Below are 17843 nucleotides of genomic sequence, written 5' to 3'. Positions count from 1 at the left end.
CTCAGAGACTCTGCATAGAGCCGAGGGTTTCTACAAGGCACAGTCTGTCTCCTATGCAACACGGTTACAGATAGATATTGCCAGAGGCATGCAGCTGTTATCATTATGCCATATAGAGATTCATTGTATATTGTTGTAGTAGCTATTTACAATTCTAACTCACTCTTCCTCACAAGAAGCCCAGTTCAGCAAACAAAACAAAACAGGTTTTTTTAAATGTCCACCCCCCCCAAAACCAGCCTTCTTTAGGAGCCCATTTCTTACACCTGTATTTGGTGTTTGCGGTATAAACTTAGCAAATAGAAAAAGATATCTGAATCTGGAGATGTCTTTCATCTGGTTTTAAGAGCATTTGCTAGGGTGACAAATGGCAGAGTTTTTATTTTAATATCTAGGCGGTCCCTCCCCACCCCTGGTAATCTTAACTCAGGATATTTTAAAACTAGGGAACGTTATGTTGAAATAAAGTTACAAATTCAGTCAACTAAAGGGAAGAATAGGCGTAACAATGCAAAGGGGAATGTAAATAAGGAGAGAAGGAAACAGACCACAATCTTCTGCCTCTTTAGAGTAAGCCCTGTTTAACACAAAGAGTTGTCTCCAACGCCAGTCTCCTCCTCAGAGCCCTACCCATTGACATTAAAGGACATGACTAATTTAGGTGCATTCATTTCAAAGGTCTACTCTGACTATATTAGTTGTATATAACCCTGTGAGACTTACTTCAGAGTAAACATGTAGGACATAGCTGTCAACTTTTCCCTTTTCTTGCAAGGAATCCTATTCAGAATAAGGGAATTTCCCTTTAAAAAGGGAAAAGTTGACAGCTATGCACATAGGATTGTATTGTTATTGATTACAGTCAATGGTCTATTGTGGATCAGCTTCTGGCTTGTGGGGCAAATAGAATACAACAATCTAAGAACAAGCTCATTGACTATTTTGGGTGTGTAGACAAAATGTGTAGCTGAATTGTAGACAAACATATGCATCTGTATTTTATTGGAATGCAATCAATTCCAAACTCAGGAAGTTCATTTATTTTGGAGATGAGATTTTAAGTTTTTTTTTTTAATACTAGGAAAAACGATTATATATGCGGTGCTAGTTAAATGTGTTTTGCTATTCCTTGTGTCTAAATCTGTTTAAATGTGTTGTTTCTTCTTAGTCCTGCCAGTAGGATTTGTTTGCATTTTGTGAACTGACACATTTAGCTTTGAATTCTTTAATTTTTTTGCAGTCTTATTTGTCTTATAGATATCATTGAACACATTTTGCAACTTTCTAAATATTTATTAACATCACTAATCACAGTAGACAGCTGGTGTTTCTCCTGACGAAACTGCCTGCAAAATTCTCATCATTTTCACGGCTGGCAATCAGTTCTGTTGACAGAACTGCATCTAGTTTCCTTTGAAATGTTAGAACCTTTTATTCCTGGCTGACAAAACACAGACCAGCAAACATCCCCCTGGCCGCTATTTTACAACTTGCACACTAAAAAAAAATATTTAAAAAAATCACTGCATAATTACTTACACTGCAAAAGTATAAATGCTAGCAGAATTGGGAATTATAACCCTACCAAATACTCTCTTTTCTTTACATGGTGTATGAGTGGGTTCTCTAATGTGGCAGCTGTAGACACCCTGGAAACCTTAGAAACTCCTATGGCATACACCAAGGTCCTCTTCCTTCCCAATTTTTAAAATTTAAGTTTTCCAGGGGAGGTTTTTAGTTGTGGAAGCATGGTCTGTTTTTTGGGTCTGTGTTTCTTTCATTTGTGAGGCATGTGTGTGTATGTTTTGCCTATTTGAGGTGTTGTTGTTCAAAGTATCACCACTTCTCTTCTGTGAAACAGGTATTTTGTGGTGTTCACAACTGTTTCTTAGATTTTAAAATGTGTCCCTGGACCTAAAAAGGCTGGGGACCCCGGGTGCATGGCCCCAGAATCGAACATTTTAGACAAAGAGTCTTGCGACTCTCCACTTCATCAGTGCTAATGCCACAATAAATTGATGAGCCTTCAAGACTCCTTGTTGTTTTTGCTTCCACAGACTAATGTGGCCGCTACTCTGGAATTTTTGTTCACAATAACAAATCATGAGCAATAATTACACCTTGAAGTAAAAGGAGAATAAAGGCTCCAATCCTTTAATCAAAATGGTGGAAGAAGGCAGACTTTTACTTGCTTTAACTGATATACTATTTCCCCTCCCCAATTACAAATCTGAACCCCAACCCTGTATTTGAATGAAAATTTCAACAAAATCAACAGGAACTCATTCGTTCAACAAAGTTATGCACTTATTTGCAAATTAGTGCTGGACAAGTTTAATCGTAAACCTGAAACGACTGCACAAAGAGGGGAAGAAAACTCTGAAAGAATAATCAAATTTGGAACTGAAATGGTTTTTCTTTTGAATGAATTCATCTTGTTTCTGGAGCAAAGCCCTTTATAACAAGTAGAGTGGGGACATTTCATATCCCATGCCATTTTGCACCAATCTGAAATGCCACTTTGGCAATTCTTGTAACTGAAGGCCCAGCCACAAACATTTTAAACATTTTGGTGCATGATGACTCACCGTTCGGCTCCTTTGCCCTCTCAGATGATGTCACCATGGAGTCAATGCGGCCTGACATTGTGTATAGGAAAGTAGACGTGTAGATTGACCCATCTTTTTCTTCTGATATCTGTGCAACATGAAGGCTCCAATCCTATGTGACTCACTTGGGACTAAGTCCCATGACACAGAGTCAGACTTACTTCTGAGTAAACATGTACCAGATTGCATTGCATGAATTACTTAACTATGTTGGCTTAACTGAAAATATCTTGCTAAGTTGCTTTGAGGATCACCATGTGAGATCCCAAATTATTTGGTTAAATTATAATAAGGCTGGCCCAGTGAAATTCTTTGTGAAGTGCTACTGTAGCTGATGGCTACGTTTGGTTTAGATTTAACTTGGCGCACCTACAGTGGCATCTGTCGCATGATATTTTGATCCTTCCCTATATGCAACATGCTTGTCCTATTCCGTGCAATGTTCAGAAGCGCTCTCTCTCTCTCTCTATATATATATGATGCATGCCCCATTGATAAACTGTTCTGGCTCCTGTTGGATATTGTGAAGGTAATAGGAAATGCGACTCATTCGTTAGATAGTTTTTATAATGAATAACAAGGGGTGATATTCGATAAATCATGGTTATATCGACCTGTTCATACTGCATTATTCAGTAAACCCAGTGGGGTGCATTTTCCAGAGGTGAAAAGAAAACACAAAAGAGAACAGTTCTCAGTGTGGCTACTCAGATGCAACTGGTTGAAGCCTTTGTGGCAGAACTATTTATGTGGCATGCAATTTTACTGGAAGCTCAGCGGCACCGTGAAGTTGTGCCTTTGCAAGGCGTACATTTAAATCCGTGTCAGATGAAGGATGTAGACACTTGAATAACAGGTAAAAAGAGAGGAACATACCAGTCATGGTAAATCCACCAACCAGCAAGCCAATATCTCTTCCGCCAACTATAATAGCTTCCCTACGATCTCCATCACTACCGCTGTTTTTGGTTTTCCATGCAGCCCATATTCCAACAAAGAGGATAGCCAGGTAGAACACAATGATAGCAATCAGTCCTGCCACATGAAAAGCCATGTTGAAGTCTCTCGACACTTCTCTGGATTGCTATTTCATTAACATGAGAGCTAGACAGAAGGTAATAACATATTATGCATATCAGTTGTACATGGCAAAAAAAACCCCAACAACCCTGAGTCCAAATCAGACAATAACATGATTGTCTTATCCTACAGTTCATCCTGATATGATTATGCTACTTCAGATGTAACCTGTTTTATGTTTCAGATAATCCACACACATTTCCTAAACATTGTAACATCTCCAAACAAATATTTCAATCTAAAAATCAAATTGTTGGCTGGAAACTTGGTTGAAACAAAGTCACTTTATTTAAATCTTTCTTATAGATGATAAAATCGAAATGTCAGTTCGAAATCAAAGAATTCTCCATAAAACTCAAGAATATGAAAAAAGCAGCTTAAAATAGTATACAATGGTGAGCACATTTACTTTTTTGGTTAAAAAAAAAAAGAGCCAGCTCTTCCTTAACCAGTATAACAAAGCAATTAAATTATTGCTCAATGAATGAAGGTCAGAAATGAACAAGTTATTCCTGCCACTTTTGCAAGTGTAGTTTTCATTTTCATAAGAATGACATTTCTATCCCTTGAGAAGGTCTGCCTCAAGTTTGCCATTAGGAGAAACCCATCACTAGAAGATTTAAAGTGCGAATAGAATCCAACAAAATCAATACCTCACATGAATGAATGACAAAAAAAGAGCAGAACTATTATCAACAGTTGATGTACCTTAGTCTGTCCGTCCCCCCCCCCCGGTTCCTTCACAATTTACTTTTGCTTTCATAGCTAACCTACATTTAACATGGAATTGAAAAGTGCATTTTTGATCAAAACAAGAATGTCCATGAAAGGTTTTCTGTGTGACATAAATATTTAAGTGTCTATAAGAATCAGAGTAAAGTATGATCCAATTAGCTGACATAAGCAGGGGCATCCAAGCGGGGCTTGGTAATTCCTTTCCCTCCACCCCATCATTAGTGACTATTTCCTTAGAAATTGTTGATCAGCTTCTAAAGTTTGAGCGAAAGCAGGTTGCCGGAGGTGACATTTGAGTTTACACAGCCAATTTATAAACTCCCAGACTAGCGTTAGTAACAAGTTAGATTTATTGGATTACTCACAACCCTTGCAAAAACAGGCATTGTTCCCAGCACAACTATCACCTCCTCCCAACTCCCCCCTTTTGTTTCACTTATCCTCATCCCCAATTCACCTCTTTTTCCAGCAGATATCCTCTTCTCCCTTCTTCCTCTGCGCTCTGCCTCTACTTTCCCTTGATCTGGCATCAAGCAGCTCAATCCCAGCACCTTGTGTTCACCCACAGAGGCAGAGTGTGAGAAGCAGCTTTCCCTTTCTTTAAAGGGACAGGCACAATTGCAAAGAGCTCCAGTCCTACGAGAATTTCAGGCTAGTCTGTACACATCCAGGGTCCTGTGTAGCACAGAAGGGAAGCCAGACATCTTCCCTTCCCTAAGAGGCTGAATTTCCTCACTTTTGGGGAACTAGTGCCTCCCCTTCTATTTCACCCCGTTCCCAATGGTTCTGTGAGACTACAGCTATGGAGGCAGTCAGAGCATCAGTCATCCTCAATGGGAGAATTACCTAGGGCTCCACTCTCAAGGGAGCAGCAATTCTTTCAGGAGCCGACCAGTAACAGCAAAACAGAAGGCCCTTGGCCTGGATTAACCCAGTTTGCCCAGCCCACTGCCACAGGTTCAGAAAAGATGCTGTTTCCCTTCTTCTCCCCCTCCTATTGAACCTATGCTCGTTTTGGGGCCTGCGTGTGGTTATTGGATTAAAAGAGGCGATTCCATTATAAAGGAGTGGGGTGCGGAGACTGCATCCGTCAGAGCTGGGACAAACACGTCACAGGGCAAATGGGGGCTGTGGGGCAGAGATGACTCAACAGAGCGTGATCTGCTACGTGGGGGAGAGAATGAAGAGAAGAGTGGAAAAAGACAAAGAGTGTGGGATTGGAACATGAGACAAAATGCCAAGGGGTGAGTTTTTAGGGTTCAAAACTGTATACTGAGCAATCAGGAAAGGGAGACTTCATCAGCAGTAGAAGTTCCCCCCCTCTCTCTGTGTGTGTATTTATGTGTTTGTAACATTGTTTGAAAACATTCAAGAGGCTTAAGTAAAATTATTAGATTTATTAGATTTTGATCCTGATTTGCCTCCACAAAAAGGAAAGAGCGCTCATATTACTTTTGCTGAATTCAGGAATTTTACCATCACTATGGGGGTTCTCTATTGTCCCAGTAACTTGGTTGTCATAGTGTTTAGCCATAAAATTGCAGAATCCATGCAAACCATCTCCTATAATTTCCTCCCATTCCCAAATAATCTATTTCATTTGCCAAGAAGACCCAGTCAAAACTTGAATGGTGAGCACCAACTTCCATGTGGGGACCATTGTGGGCCATTTGCCCACGGTCATCTTCTAAAATGAAAGTTGGTTAAATGAGATTTGACAGTCCAGCAACATATGGAGGGACACAGGTTCCCCATCCCTTCTTTACGATAGTAAATAGCTGCAGACGGGGTTAAGTATTAGTGACCCCATCATAAAATGAGTGCTGCTACTATCCCAGATTGTTTGAGCATCTTTCTCTGGGTGGTTAGTGTGGGAGATTAACACAGCCAGACTTAACAGTGCATATTCACCAGTAAGAAATGGGTTAAGGATCACAAAGTTCTGTATTGGTAGAGAAGACTCAGATTGGTGGTGACTTCTCACCTTTGAGGAGAGCCAGTGTGGTGTAGTGGTTAAGAGTGGTAGACTCGTAATCTGGGGAACTGGGTTCGCGTCTCTGCTCCTCCACAAGCAGCTGCTGGGTGACCTTGGGCTAGTCACACTTCTCTGAAGTCTCTCAGCCCCACTCACCTCACAGAGTGTTTGTTGTGGGGGAGGAAGGGAAAGGAGAATGTTAGCCACTTTGAGACTCCTTCGGGTAGTGAAAAGCGGGATATCAAATCCAAACTCTTCTTCTTTGGGGAGGGAGGAAGCAAGCAAGGGTTGTTTCCCCCCCTCTCCTTCCCCCTCTTTGAACCATGTAACTCAGCAGACACCTGAGGCTGGGGTTCCAAACTTCTGTATTTTGTAACCAAGAATACTTTACCAGTGTTGTTTCTGCTGTAGCATTCAATGATGCATGGGTGAGACCTCTGATTACTGTAAGTAAAGCATTTAAACTTACTTAAGGTTGTAGCCTATTCACTTTGAGATGGGTAGAAGTGGGGAAGCACATTATCAGTGCTTAACACTGGGATGTTTACAGGTCTAAAGGTAAAGGTAAAGGGACTCCCTGACCATTAGGCCTAGTCGTGGACGACTCGGGGGTTGTGGCACTCATCTCGGTTTACTGGCCAAGGGAGCTGGCGTACAGATTCTGGGTCATGTGGCCACCATGACTAAGCTGCTTCTGGCAAACCAGAGCAGCACACGGAAATGCCGTTTACCTTCCTGCTGGAGCGGTTCCTATTTATCTACTTGCACTTTGACACGTGCTTTCAAACTGCTAGGTTGGTAGGAGCTGGGACCGAGCAACGGGAGCTCACCTTGTTGCGGGGATTCGAACTGCCGACCTTTTGATCGGCAAGCCCTAGGCTCTGTGGTTTAACCAACGGCGCCACCCGTGTCCCATTCACAGGTCTAACAACCTATATTTCCCACACTTTGCAAATGCTGCACAGTTTCTGTTTTAAAATCTACTGGGGTCTATTTTGGCTAAAGAGTGAGTTGAGCCCCAAATTATTTAATTCAGGCAGTGAGCTTTTCTTTCTTTTTCTTTTTTTCCCTTTTGTAGTTTCCCACACAAGTGGGATTTCAGAATTAACTGGTATCCCCCAGTTATTTCCCAACAGTTAGATCCTTATATATGAATATCTGTCCATGGCTCAGGCTGCTGATTTCTAACCCTTCATTTTCCTGGCTGCAGTCCTTGCTTGTGCAAGGGACATTGCTGATCAAGCTATAGGCAGGAAGAGGAAGGTATACAGTGGGAGGGGTTGGCAATCATGAAGATTGTGTGGAGTATGGGCAGAGGAAGCCCATGTCTCATGCAGTTGAATTATACCTAGTCAGCTCTTAAGAGGGCTCAGATCCAGGCTGCCTGGACAATGGCAGTTTTCAGGTGCAAGGGCACATTATCCAGGCACTTGGCTCGAGATAAACAGAACAAACAAGAATAATACTGCAAGAAGTTGTATTGCACTTGTTTTCTTTATTGCCATACTATCCTGAAATCCTAAGGGCATTTTTGTGGAAACAAGTTTCCACTGAAATCAGTGAAACTTGCTCAAGTTGGCATGCACAGGACTGGCTGTATAGATCAGAAATCACAAAAAGTATATATAGCTTCTTGATTTACATTTCACAGACATTTGTTTTCCCTTATTAAATTTGTGCACTTGTATTGCACACAGGCGTTCTCACAGCGGCTTACAAAACTAGCTTTAAATTTAAATGACAAATTCTGCAAAATCCAATATGTCACCCTGTTCCTTACAGTCTTTTTGACTTTTTAAATAGGATATCGCAGGTGAGACATTCAGCACATTCAGCTTACTGACCTCTTTGAACAGAACTGATATCTGAATAAGTGTCCTGAGAACAACATCCCTTGCAAACTTAATTCCTTTATGGTGCAGGCTGTTATACATCCTTAAGTGATGGAACAGATATCTTTCCAGGGGTGTAGACCAACATTTTTCATTTTTAAATAAGGCTATGTAACATGGAAAAAGAGTGAAAATATACCCAGTGAAGGTACAGTATCTTAATGTGGCAGGTGGCAGTTGTGTTTTTGGGTTCACCCCCTCCCTTGCAAGTATTCTGATTATTTATCCTACACAAAACAGGCTGAAACAAAGTACTATAGTGTGCTTTCATATGGAGTATAAGACTATTACCCAAATGAAAGAAGCAACTAAACTGTCTCATTTGCTCTCTGTGAGTTTATGACCAAGAACCTCATCACTATGATATATAGGCTCTCTGGGACTCCAACAGCACAGGAGCCCATCCACATCTTCCCTCAAAGCAATCAGTGACTGTTGATTTCCTTCAGAAAGATTTTCCATTTCCATGCCTTCCTTTCCCCTCCCCACTCAATTCCAGGCAGGTGGTTTGTCTAATCAATGGCTGGATAATTTCTTTGGGGACTCTGTAGTTGCTTAAAGAAATTGTACTGGGACACTCAAGATGAATGACATCCTGAAAGCCACCATTTCGGTCTGCGGCCTTAGTTCTGTATGTATGTATGTATGCTTTCTGATAATTCTGCTGTAAAGCATTTCTTAAATTAAGCATCTGCCACCCAAAAAGTTTGTAAACCTGGCTTTAATGGGAAAGCCCATCCTAACAGAAAGCCCCATTTTCAATTTGATTACATGTAGTTTGCCATTCCTTGTTTTATATTGTTTTAATATTTTTTAGCGTATGCTGCTCTGATCTCCTTCTGGGGGAAAGTAGGCTATACTTGATCAATACAATAATAAGACTGAGATAAGTGTCTTACTTTAGCCATGGTGATTGGCTGTGCAGAGAGACTGATCCTTGTGACTATGCACTGCACACTTTAGAACTAAGCCACAAACTCCCCAAAAGCATAGTCTCCTAACCTCTGCTATAGGTTCACCTGTCACCTATCTGAAGGATGAAACCCCCGTTCTAGGGTTGACATCTCACAATCTGGATCCTGGACACACCCTGTTTACTCCTTCACTAAAGTAGTAGATGAGCTCTACTGCAGCTCTTCTTCCCTATTCACTCCGTGGTCCTGTCACCGGATCCTTTCCTCACCTGCTATGGTCTACAGATTTCAGGGTTTGCTACCCAGCAGATGAGGGAGGGAACAGGAGAAAGCATTGAAAATGGTGGGAGGAGCCACAGCCATTTTGTCTTGCTCCTAAATGAGAGATTAAAAAGAGTTGTGCTTGACCATCTGGGTTGTGGAGGGTAAACGTTATCCTTTCCCCATTCAGTCCAATTGGAGTAGGGCTAGTTGAGAGGCTCCTTGCAGTGTTAAGCAAACAGTCCACGCAGCCAGCTGAAGGAAGGACAGAGCTGGAATTAGAAGGGGACCAGCCCCTTCACTTTTTGTGATTGACCCTAAATTGATGCTAACAGAAAGATATGTTTGGGCTAAAATTGCAAGGAGGGCTTTTGGAGGATTTTATGATGCCCTTCCCTCTCCATCATTGTGGGACAAATGGATGGTGCAGTCATTTTACCATTTTAGCATATGATGTTTGCCTTGCCTAAAGGCCTCATCTCTTTACATGACAGCTGTGATGCACAGGGCCTCATCATGGGAGCCCAGTTACTTCACTGACATGCCACTCCTCACCTCACTGAAAGCCTAAGGCCAAAGCTTTGTTTGGCACATCTTTATATATTCCCCCCCCCATACCTGTTATCCAGTACTGTTCGTTGACCATGCCCAAAGCATGTCCGGATAATACTTCAGAGGGCCTGCATACATATACCTGTGTGCTGGATAGAGGAGAATAAAGAATCATATACAGTGGTACCTTGGTTTAAGAACAGCTTAGTTTATGAACAACTTGGATTAAGAACTCTGCAAACCCGGAAGTAGGTGTTTTGGTTTGTGAACTTTGCCTTGGAATAAGAACATGTTTCGCTGCCTGTTGAGTGTATTCCATTTGTAAATTGAGTCCCCCGCTGCTATGGGAAAGCGCGCCTTGATTTAAGAATGCTTTGGTTTAAGAACGGACTTCCAGAACGGATTACGTTTGCAAACCAAGGTACCACTGTATAGAGAGAACAGATTTGCTTATTTAGTTTGTACAGTGAGGAGACACATGTGGATTCATAACATGGATCTGCAATATTTAATTTGGACCTGGTTCACTCAGCTTTTCCAGGTCTTCTCCAGTTGTATTCATTTTTGACAATGTAGACGGAAGTGCCCATAAAGAAGTGAGACAGAAAGGCCATAAATTAGTCTATTTTCACAAAGCTGCTTTTTAGTACAGCGGTGCTTCTTCAGATTTATTAGGAGGTTGTTGCAGACTCTGCTTTTATAACTTTAAACAAATTACACAGAGACTCTATGCTTCCCCTCTTCCACCCCCAGCCCGGAAAGCTTTTTATAAAACCATATTTCAAAAGTGGTTCATAATTTATTATGTATACACTGGAGCTATGCAAGCGACACAGTTGTTAGACCTAATGAGAAAACATGAGAGGCCTTGTGCAATTCAAATAGATGACATAAAACCTACAAGAACCTGAAATCCTCTCAGCTAATGTTTAAGGAAGCCTCACAAAGTCAAATCATGCTTCTTATTCCATTCTTTACTCATGCCAGGGCTGCCTATATTCACCACGGGGGCTAATTCTATCAGTTTTTACTGACAGAAACCCCTCACAATCAGAGTCTCACAAGGGCCCTCTCCTTTCTGTTACTCTTGCTCCATAGGGTTAGGGAACCTTTGGTTATCCAGCTGTTGTTGTTGCCCTTCAGATCCCATCAGCTCCAGCCAGTGTGGTCAAGTGTCATGGATGATGGGAGTTGAGATCCAGCTATACCAGGAGGACCACAGGTTCCCCACTCCTGTCCCAGAAGAAGCCTTTCTTCAACTTGGTCTCTGCACTGCTTATCCATTTAGAAGCAGGATTAGCCCCCTCAAAAATATATTTTAGAAACATGGCAGATATTTCTGGGTGTCTAATTTCAGTTTCATACCCCATGATTTTTTTTTTTTTTTGCCCTTTCCTGAAAGCACTCAGTGTAATTGGCCAGGGTCATTTAGGTAGCCAATTGCATTACTCTTGGGTGCCATTTTGTTTTCTGCATCTAGGTCACACGTGCTCTAGATCTATAATAAGTTAGTCACTCCTTACTCTGTGAATGTTAGTCTTGCCCCTCTACATTTACATGTATTAACACTCTACCTTTTTGTATTTAGAATATTTATATTGTTCAATTATTTTTCATGTATTTATTGAACTTGTTGTTATGAATGAATGAATGAATTCCATTTTTAACCCACCTTTCACCATCAGGTCTCATGGTGGGTTGCAACAACTTAAAATTCAACATTAAAACAAATTACAGTCACATGACTTTTTTGTTTTCTTGATATTATGTTGATATGGATATTTTATTGATACATTTTGATGATGTGCTACTGTCAGGTGGTTAGAGATCAACACTGTTGATGGAAAAGCTATTTACAAATATTGAATGTCTGGAGCATGCGTGGACTATGTCTGTCTTGAACAACTTTGAGAACAATGTCCTTTTCCATCAGCAGTTTTTTCAACCACACCTTGATTAGTATTTGGTAGTGTTGCCAGGGTGTAGATCACACTGCTTTGGGATCAGATTGTGCCCATGGGTCTAGACCTTCTCTAGACCTTTTTGCTTTATTCTTGCCTTTTCTGTTAAAAAGAAAAGCTTGTACATCAGATTACAATATCTGACCTTTCAAGATATCACAAGTTCATGTTACAAAAAGGGATATGACAGGCACACAACAACGAAGTCACAAAAGAGGAGAAAAGAAGGGGAATGACCAAGATGCAAGTGAAGGCTGGATACATTGGGTTGGGTCCAGTCCAAGTTGTTCACACTTGGTTTCCACTAACACCAGTGAGATGAGCACCCATCATCCCCGATTATTGGCCATGATGGCTGGGGCTGATGGGAGTTGTAGTCCAAAATGTCCTCATGGCATCAAGTTGAGAGGAAAGTTGCTTTAATAGAATTATTCTATAAAGAGGGTCTCTCAGTCAAGTGAGACTCACTTATAGCATGGGATGGCTAACCTGTAGCCCTCCAGATGTTGTACTATAACATGTATCACCCCTAATCACTGAACATGTTGTCTGGGAGTGATGGGAGTTGGAGTCCAGCAACACAGGTTTTGAAGCCAAATTTGTTTTAACATTTTCTCTTGAGGGACCCCCCCCCCAATAGAAAGCAGATCCAGTTTGAAAACTTCGAAAGGAAAAGCATAAATGAATGGGGCACTTTGCTCTCTGTCCATGGTGCTGATTAGCTGTGTGCTTTGTATTTCTCCAGCATATAATAAGCAGAAAATAGGAATAGCGTTGTTTGCACCTGCTGGAAAACAAATTAGGTATATTACATAAACATATTACATCCAATTGCATAGACACTTCTGGGGAACCTCAACTACATATCTTTTATCTGAACTGAGCCATAATCCTTTCCTCGGAATATGGCATTTAAAACGATTACGAAAGGAATTGGAATGGTTGAGTAGCTTTGGGAAGATTAGTCCTTGGATGTTTGTAGTAGTCACATTTCAGATATATTGTAGCTGCAATCCTATACCTATTTACCATTTAATTTAGTGGGACTTACTTCTAGGTGGGCATGTAGAGGTAAAGGTAAAGGTAAAGGACCCCTGACAGTTAAGTTCAGTCGCGAACAATTCTGGGGTTACGGCACTCATCTCGCTTTACTGGCTGAGGGAGCCAATGTTTGTCCGCAGACAGTTTTTTTTCTGGGTCATGTGGCCAGCATGACTAAGCCACTTCTGGTGAACCAGAGCAGCGCATGGAAACACCGTTTACCTTCCTGCCAGAGTGGTACCTATTTATCTACTTGCACTTTGACGTGCTTTCAAACTGCTGGGTTGGCAGGAGCTGGGACCGAACAACGGAAGCTCACCCCGTCGCAGGGATTAGAACCACCGACCTTCTGATCGGCAAGCCCTAGGCTCTGTGGTTTAGACCACAGCGCCACCCACGTCCCTGGTGTAAAGCATTATTAAAACAGCAATCTTATACACACAAGGCTGGGAGTGAGACTGCCAATTTTGGGGATCAGAAAGACATTATCCAGTACTCTCAAAGGGATTGTGAGAGAATAGCATTTGTCAAAGAAGGGTTTGTGTCCTTGGTTTTTTTAAAAAATTATCTGAAGGAAAACTAACTTGGTTGTTTTTTTTATAACAGAACACACCCCATAGCTTTCCTTTTGTCTCCCTGGGCCTGTCATTCTTGGTGACAAAGGGTAGGAAAGTGGAGGAAAAGATGAGTCCCATATTGAAATTCTTGTTTCCCTATCTCCCTTTGCTGTCTCAAAAAATGAGAGAACATGAAGAAGAGCCATAGCTCAGTGGTAAAGCCTCTGCTTTGCATGTGGAGAATCCCAGGTTCCAACCTTGGCATCTTCGGGCTAAGAAAGACTGTCTGGTCCGTATCTGATGCTGTAATTCCACTTGTGCAACAGCCTTCTGTTACCTGCAGAACCTTTGCACAAAGTAATCTCTGGAGGGCTGGGGACCAGAGCAGACTTGGAATGTGTATGAAGGGAGGAGAGGAAACAGAGGTCCCATTGTACTAGTGGAACCCTGCTGGTGTAACAATGGATACAACTCCTTGTCTGAAATCCTGGGAAGCCACAGCCAGTTAGTATAGGAGACAATATTTTGTCAATTTAGTTCAGAATTTATAAACATCCTTACATTCAGAGAATACATGAATGGTGTACAGAAACAGAACATGAAACCCTATACAGATAATAAAACAGTGTTAAAGCATAAACCCTATCAAGAATTAAGACCAGCAACAATAAAATAGACTAATCTGGGAAGGCTTAAGAGACATAGGGAGCCTGGTGGAGAAATTGCCTGGTTAATATAAGGCAGCTTTGTGTTTTCATATATCTCTATGCTCTTTCATTTCAGCCCCCTGAATGTTTTGCTTTCTAATTCTTTTGCTGTACTTTTAGATTTCATAACAAATGCTGCAACCGGACTCAACTAAACCATTATACATCCATGTATTATCAATAAATCAAATGTTGGGATGCAAAAATAAGAAACAACCCCCCACTCTAAAAAGAAAAGAAACAAATTTGATCTAGAATCTTAAGAATGTTTTAAAGAAGGCTAGGATATGTCAGGTGACTTTTTCGCTGCCAAAATCTGTTAGCTGACAATGACTTGTCTGTGACATGCTCCCCTCCTCCCGCCATTCCTCACATCAATCTTTCATGCAGCAACACAAAAGGAAATATAGCCAAGCATGTTAAATGACCTGAGGAAATATGGAGAGCAAAACAGGATAATTTCACTGGGTCTATGAAAAGACAGAAAAACTATGCTATGAAGGCAACTGAGCAAACAGCAATAGCAACAAAAACAAAATGGTAAACATGGATGGAAGCTTGCCCAGAACTCAGCTAGCCAACTGAAATTTGTTTGTCCAGATGACAATAATCAGGGCACCTGTTCCATCAAAATTCCAATCAAAGCTATGAACTTGTATGAATTATAGAAGCACAAACAACACTGTAATATGAGTGCTATCTTGACAGTTCTTTTTTTGATGGCTTCTAACTCATCCTCATCCCAATTGGTTAAGGGAGCACCTCTCACAGAAGGAGAGAGACAGACAGAGACACAGAGAGAGTATGTGTACACATAAAGTACATATAAGTAGATACCAATCCAGGTCTGTACCTCAACCTCAACCTGGGCAGCCAAGTTAGTTTTGTTATCTATTACAGGATCTGCCTACTGCAGATGATTATTTTAGGGCATGTCATTCGATTGCCTCCTATTCATAAAAAAACCTACTGACCGATTACATTTCTGTTATCATGTCCTGAAATTTCTCCACTTTCTTGCACAGGTATAATCAGGTACTCTTGGACGGAGGCCAACTCTGCTTTTTTCTGACAGAGGGGAAAGTAGTCCCCCCCATGGGTGCAGACATTATAATGTTGCCTGCTTGATATTAAAACTGTCAATTTTCTTTCTTTGCAGAAAATTAAGAAGTACCGTAGTATATTCTCTTTCATGTTTGCATTGATGTGATTCCCATCAGTTTACTGCCAAGCAAGCCAACTGAAGCAGAGCAAAGTAGTGCAAACATTTTATTCATTGAGCTGGAATATTTATATATTTTTTTAAAAAAATTGTATGCTGAAATATTTCAATGCCTAGCTTTCTTGAAATACCTTTAAAGTAATTCCTTCAGGATGTCTGCCAAATTCTGCATATAAGCCATTGATTGTTATTGTTCCTGTTTGCTCAATTTTGATAGGAATGGAACTCTGGGATCGTGAGAGAAAAACTCCTGTCAAGCAAGGATAATACTTCATGCATTTGATTAAGTAAACCCTAGTCCAGGAAAGTTTATGCTTCAATAAATGTTATTAGTCTTCTTAAGAGTCCTGGCTGTTTCTGCTAACTCTGAGGATGTTACTCAGATTGCAGTTTTGTACACAGTGTCACAACTTTTCCACAAGTTCTGAGCCCAGTTTATTATCTGAGGACAACCTTCAAGTCCATGTGAACAGTTTCAAGAGAGCTGACTATGATAACAGGCATTTTTGGTACCTGAGGTAAACAACAAAATGGTGCCTCACCAAGCCAGAGAAGAAGCACTGAATGAAGAACTACTTCAGGAACAAAGTGGGGGGTTAGCATAAATATCTACATTGAGAGCAAGTGTAAAACACCCTCCAATTTATGATGTGCTTTTATTTTATTTTGTTAAGAACATTGAATAAAATAATTAAACAAAGCATTGCCAAACACAAATGACAACGGGATAAAACAGCCATACTCCTGGACAATGTTGGCTCATACATTTCTCAGATGAGGCCGTGAGGCTTTGAGTGGTGAGTGACTTTTGCATTGTTTTTCAATGCGACATTTGAAGTTTTGTTCTCATGCAAATCATCCCGACGGGAACATCTGCACACTTTACTGGATGCCGGTTCCATGAGAGCCGATGACTCCTGATCAGCAACAGAGCTCAGGGGGGTAAGTAAATAAATGGGAGAGGAGAAGTCTGGGTGTTTGATTAGTGAGGAGCAAAAGGAAAGAGAGAAAGGGCACTGGAACGTGTGAAATTAGGGGTGTTTGTTTGTTTGTTTGTTTGTAGGGGGTGGAGTTACACTGAGGTTTGGGAGTACTGACAAAAATACCTATATCGATACCTATAGAACTTGTATAGTTCCATATAAAATCCATTTGCCTTGCAGAATACTTAAAATGAGATTTTAGGGCAGGGCAATAATATTTTGACACCTGAGGTGAAGGATGGCAACCCTTCACAAGTTGTCATACAGAAGTCAGGTGGCTTGGCAGTTGAATCTCGCTTCACCTCTGGTGACAGGAGAGCATCGTTTGCCACACCTGAGGCAGCAGGCCAGTTGAGGGACAACAGAGGTAATTGGCAGGGAGTGTGTCCCTTTTGGTTCCTCTCAGTTTCTCATTTTTCTACTCTTTAAGTTCAGGACTTCTCCACATTCTGGCACAGTTTGCATTTTTAAAAGAAGTCCACATGAAAACCCACCAGCATTTTACTGCAAAATTCTCCTAATATACATACCTGAATGCAATTTTGTTTAATATGCAAAGCAAATGCCCACAATACAATGCATTTCTGTATATCCTTTTTTTGACTAGCGTATGCATTTATATGCACAACTTACTTCAGCGTATGCATTTTTTTTTGTAAATGGTACTTGCCTGTAGAAGTGCAACTTGCAGCTTTGCTTCAGACCTCATCTTGTTTCAAACAGTGAAAGTTAGGTAAGTTTGCATTTAAATGTGAACTGAATCAATTTTCTGCCTCATCCCTATTTCTGCCAGAGGTAGTGGCTTCACTGTGGCTAATGGCATGGCCAAATTTGGGGCCAGGTTGTGAAGCTATTATTTTATTTTATTTTATTTATTTATTTTATTTTATTTTATTTTATTTTATTTTATTTTATTTTATTTTATTTTATTTTATTTTATTTTATTTTATTTACAGCCCCCCATCTGTAGATCTCAGGGCAGTTTCACTGCATAAAAAATACAACATACAATTTAAATCACACTGGCACATTCCTAAAACAACCAGATGTGGTATAGACGTTTGGAATAATGAACACAACAGACTTTGGAATTGTTAAAATGACTTATTGGGTCATTAGGTTGCTGTTAAATTTCAATATGGCCTCTTGCCTCTGAGCTAGGAACAAATTTGACACATGGCTTCATGTATGCAGTACTCAGGTTAAAAAAAGAGTCATGCCTGCCATACTGATCATCAGTATTGTCTATCAGGAAACTTAAAACACAAATAGTTCTTTCCCCAAATGTCATGACAAAAGTTGCTATGTGGGATACAACCAGCAGTAAAATAGGTAGCATAGTGTCCCCTGCTGG

General features: G+C 40.7%; 1 protein-coding gene across 3 annotated transcripts in view; it reads right to left on the bottom strand.

The window, feature by feature from the left end:
* The window catches only part of SLC5A7 (solute carrier family 5 member 7), a 29530-nt gene extending 13450 nt beyond the window's left edge, over window positions 1–16080 (bottom strand). Inside the window, exons 1-3 of one of the 3 annotated variants that reach the window (XM_033147661.1) lie at window positions 16049–16080; window positions 10085–10167; window positions 3486–3713 (exon numbers count right to left, since the gene is read on the bottom strand). In XM_033147661.1, coding sequence (XP_033003552.1) covers window positions 3486–3663 — 178 coding nt within the window. In that variant the 5' untranslated portion in view covers window positions 3664–3713; window positions 10085–10167; window positions 16049–16080. Of the gene's footprint in view, window positions 1–3485; window positions 3714–4881; window positions 5306–10084; window positions 10168–16048 lie in introns of those variants that run through there. The other 2 variants (XM_033147662.1, XM_033147660.1) reach the window with 2 other exon arrangements.
* Between the last annotated feature and the right edge of the window lie 1763 nt (window positions 16081–17843).

The sequence above is a fragment of the Lacerta agilis genome, chromosome 4 (assembly GCF_009819535.1).
Source record: "Lacerta agilis isolate rLacAgi1 chromosome 4, rLacAgi1.pri, whole genome shotgun sequence".
Classification (NCBI taxonomy): Eukaryota; Metazoa; Chordata; class Lepidosauria; order Squamata; family Lacertidae; genus Lacerta; species Lacerta agilis.
Note: the sequence above shows the minus strand (reverse complement) of the source record. Positions and strands in the feature narration are given on the sequence as shown.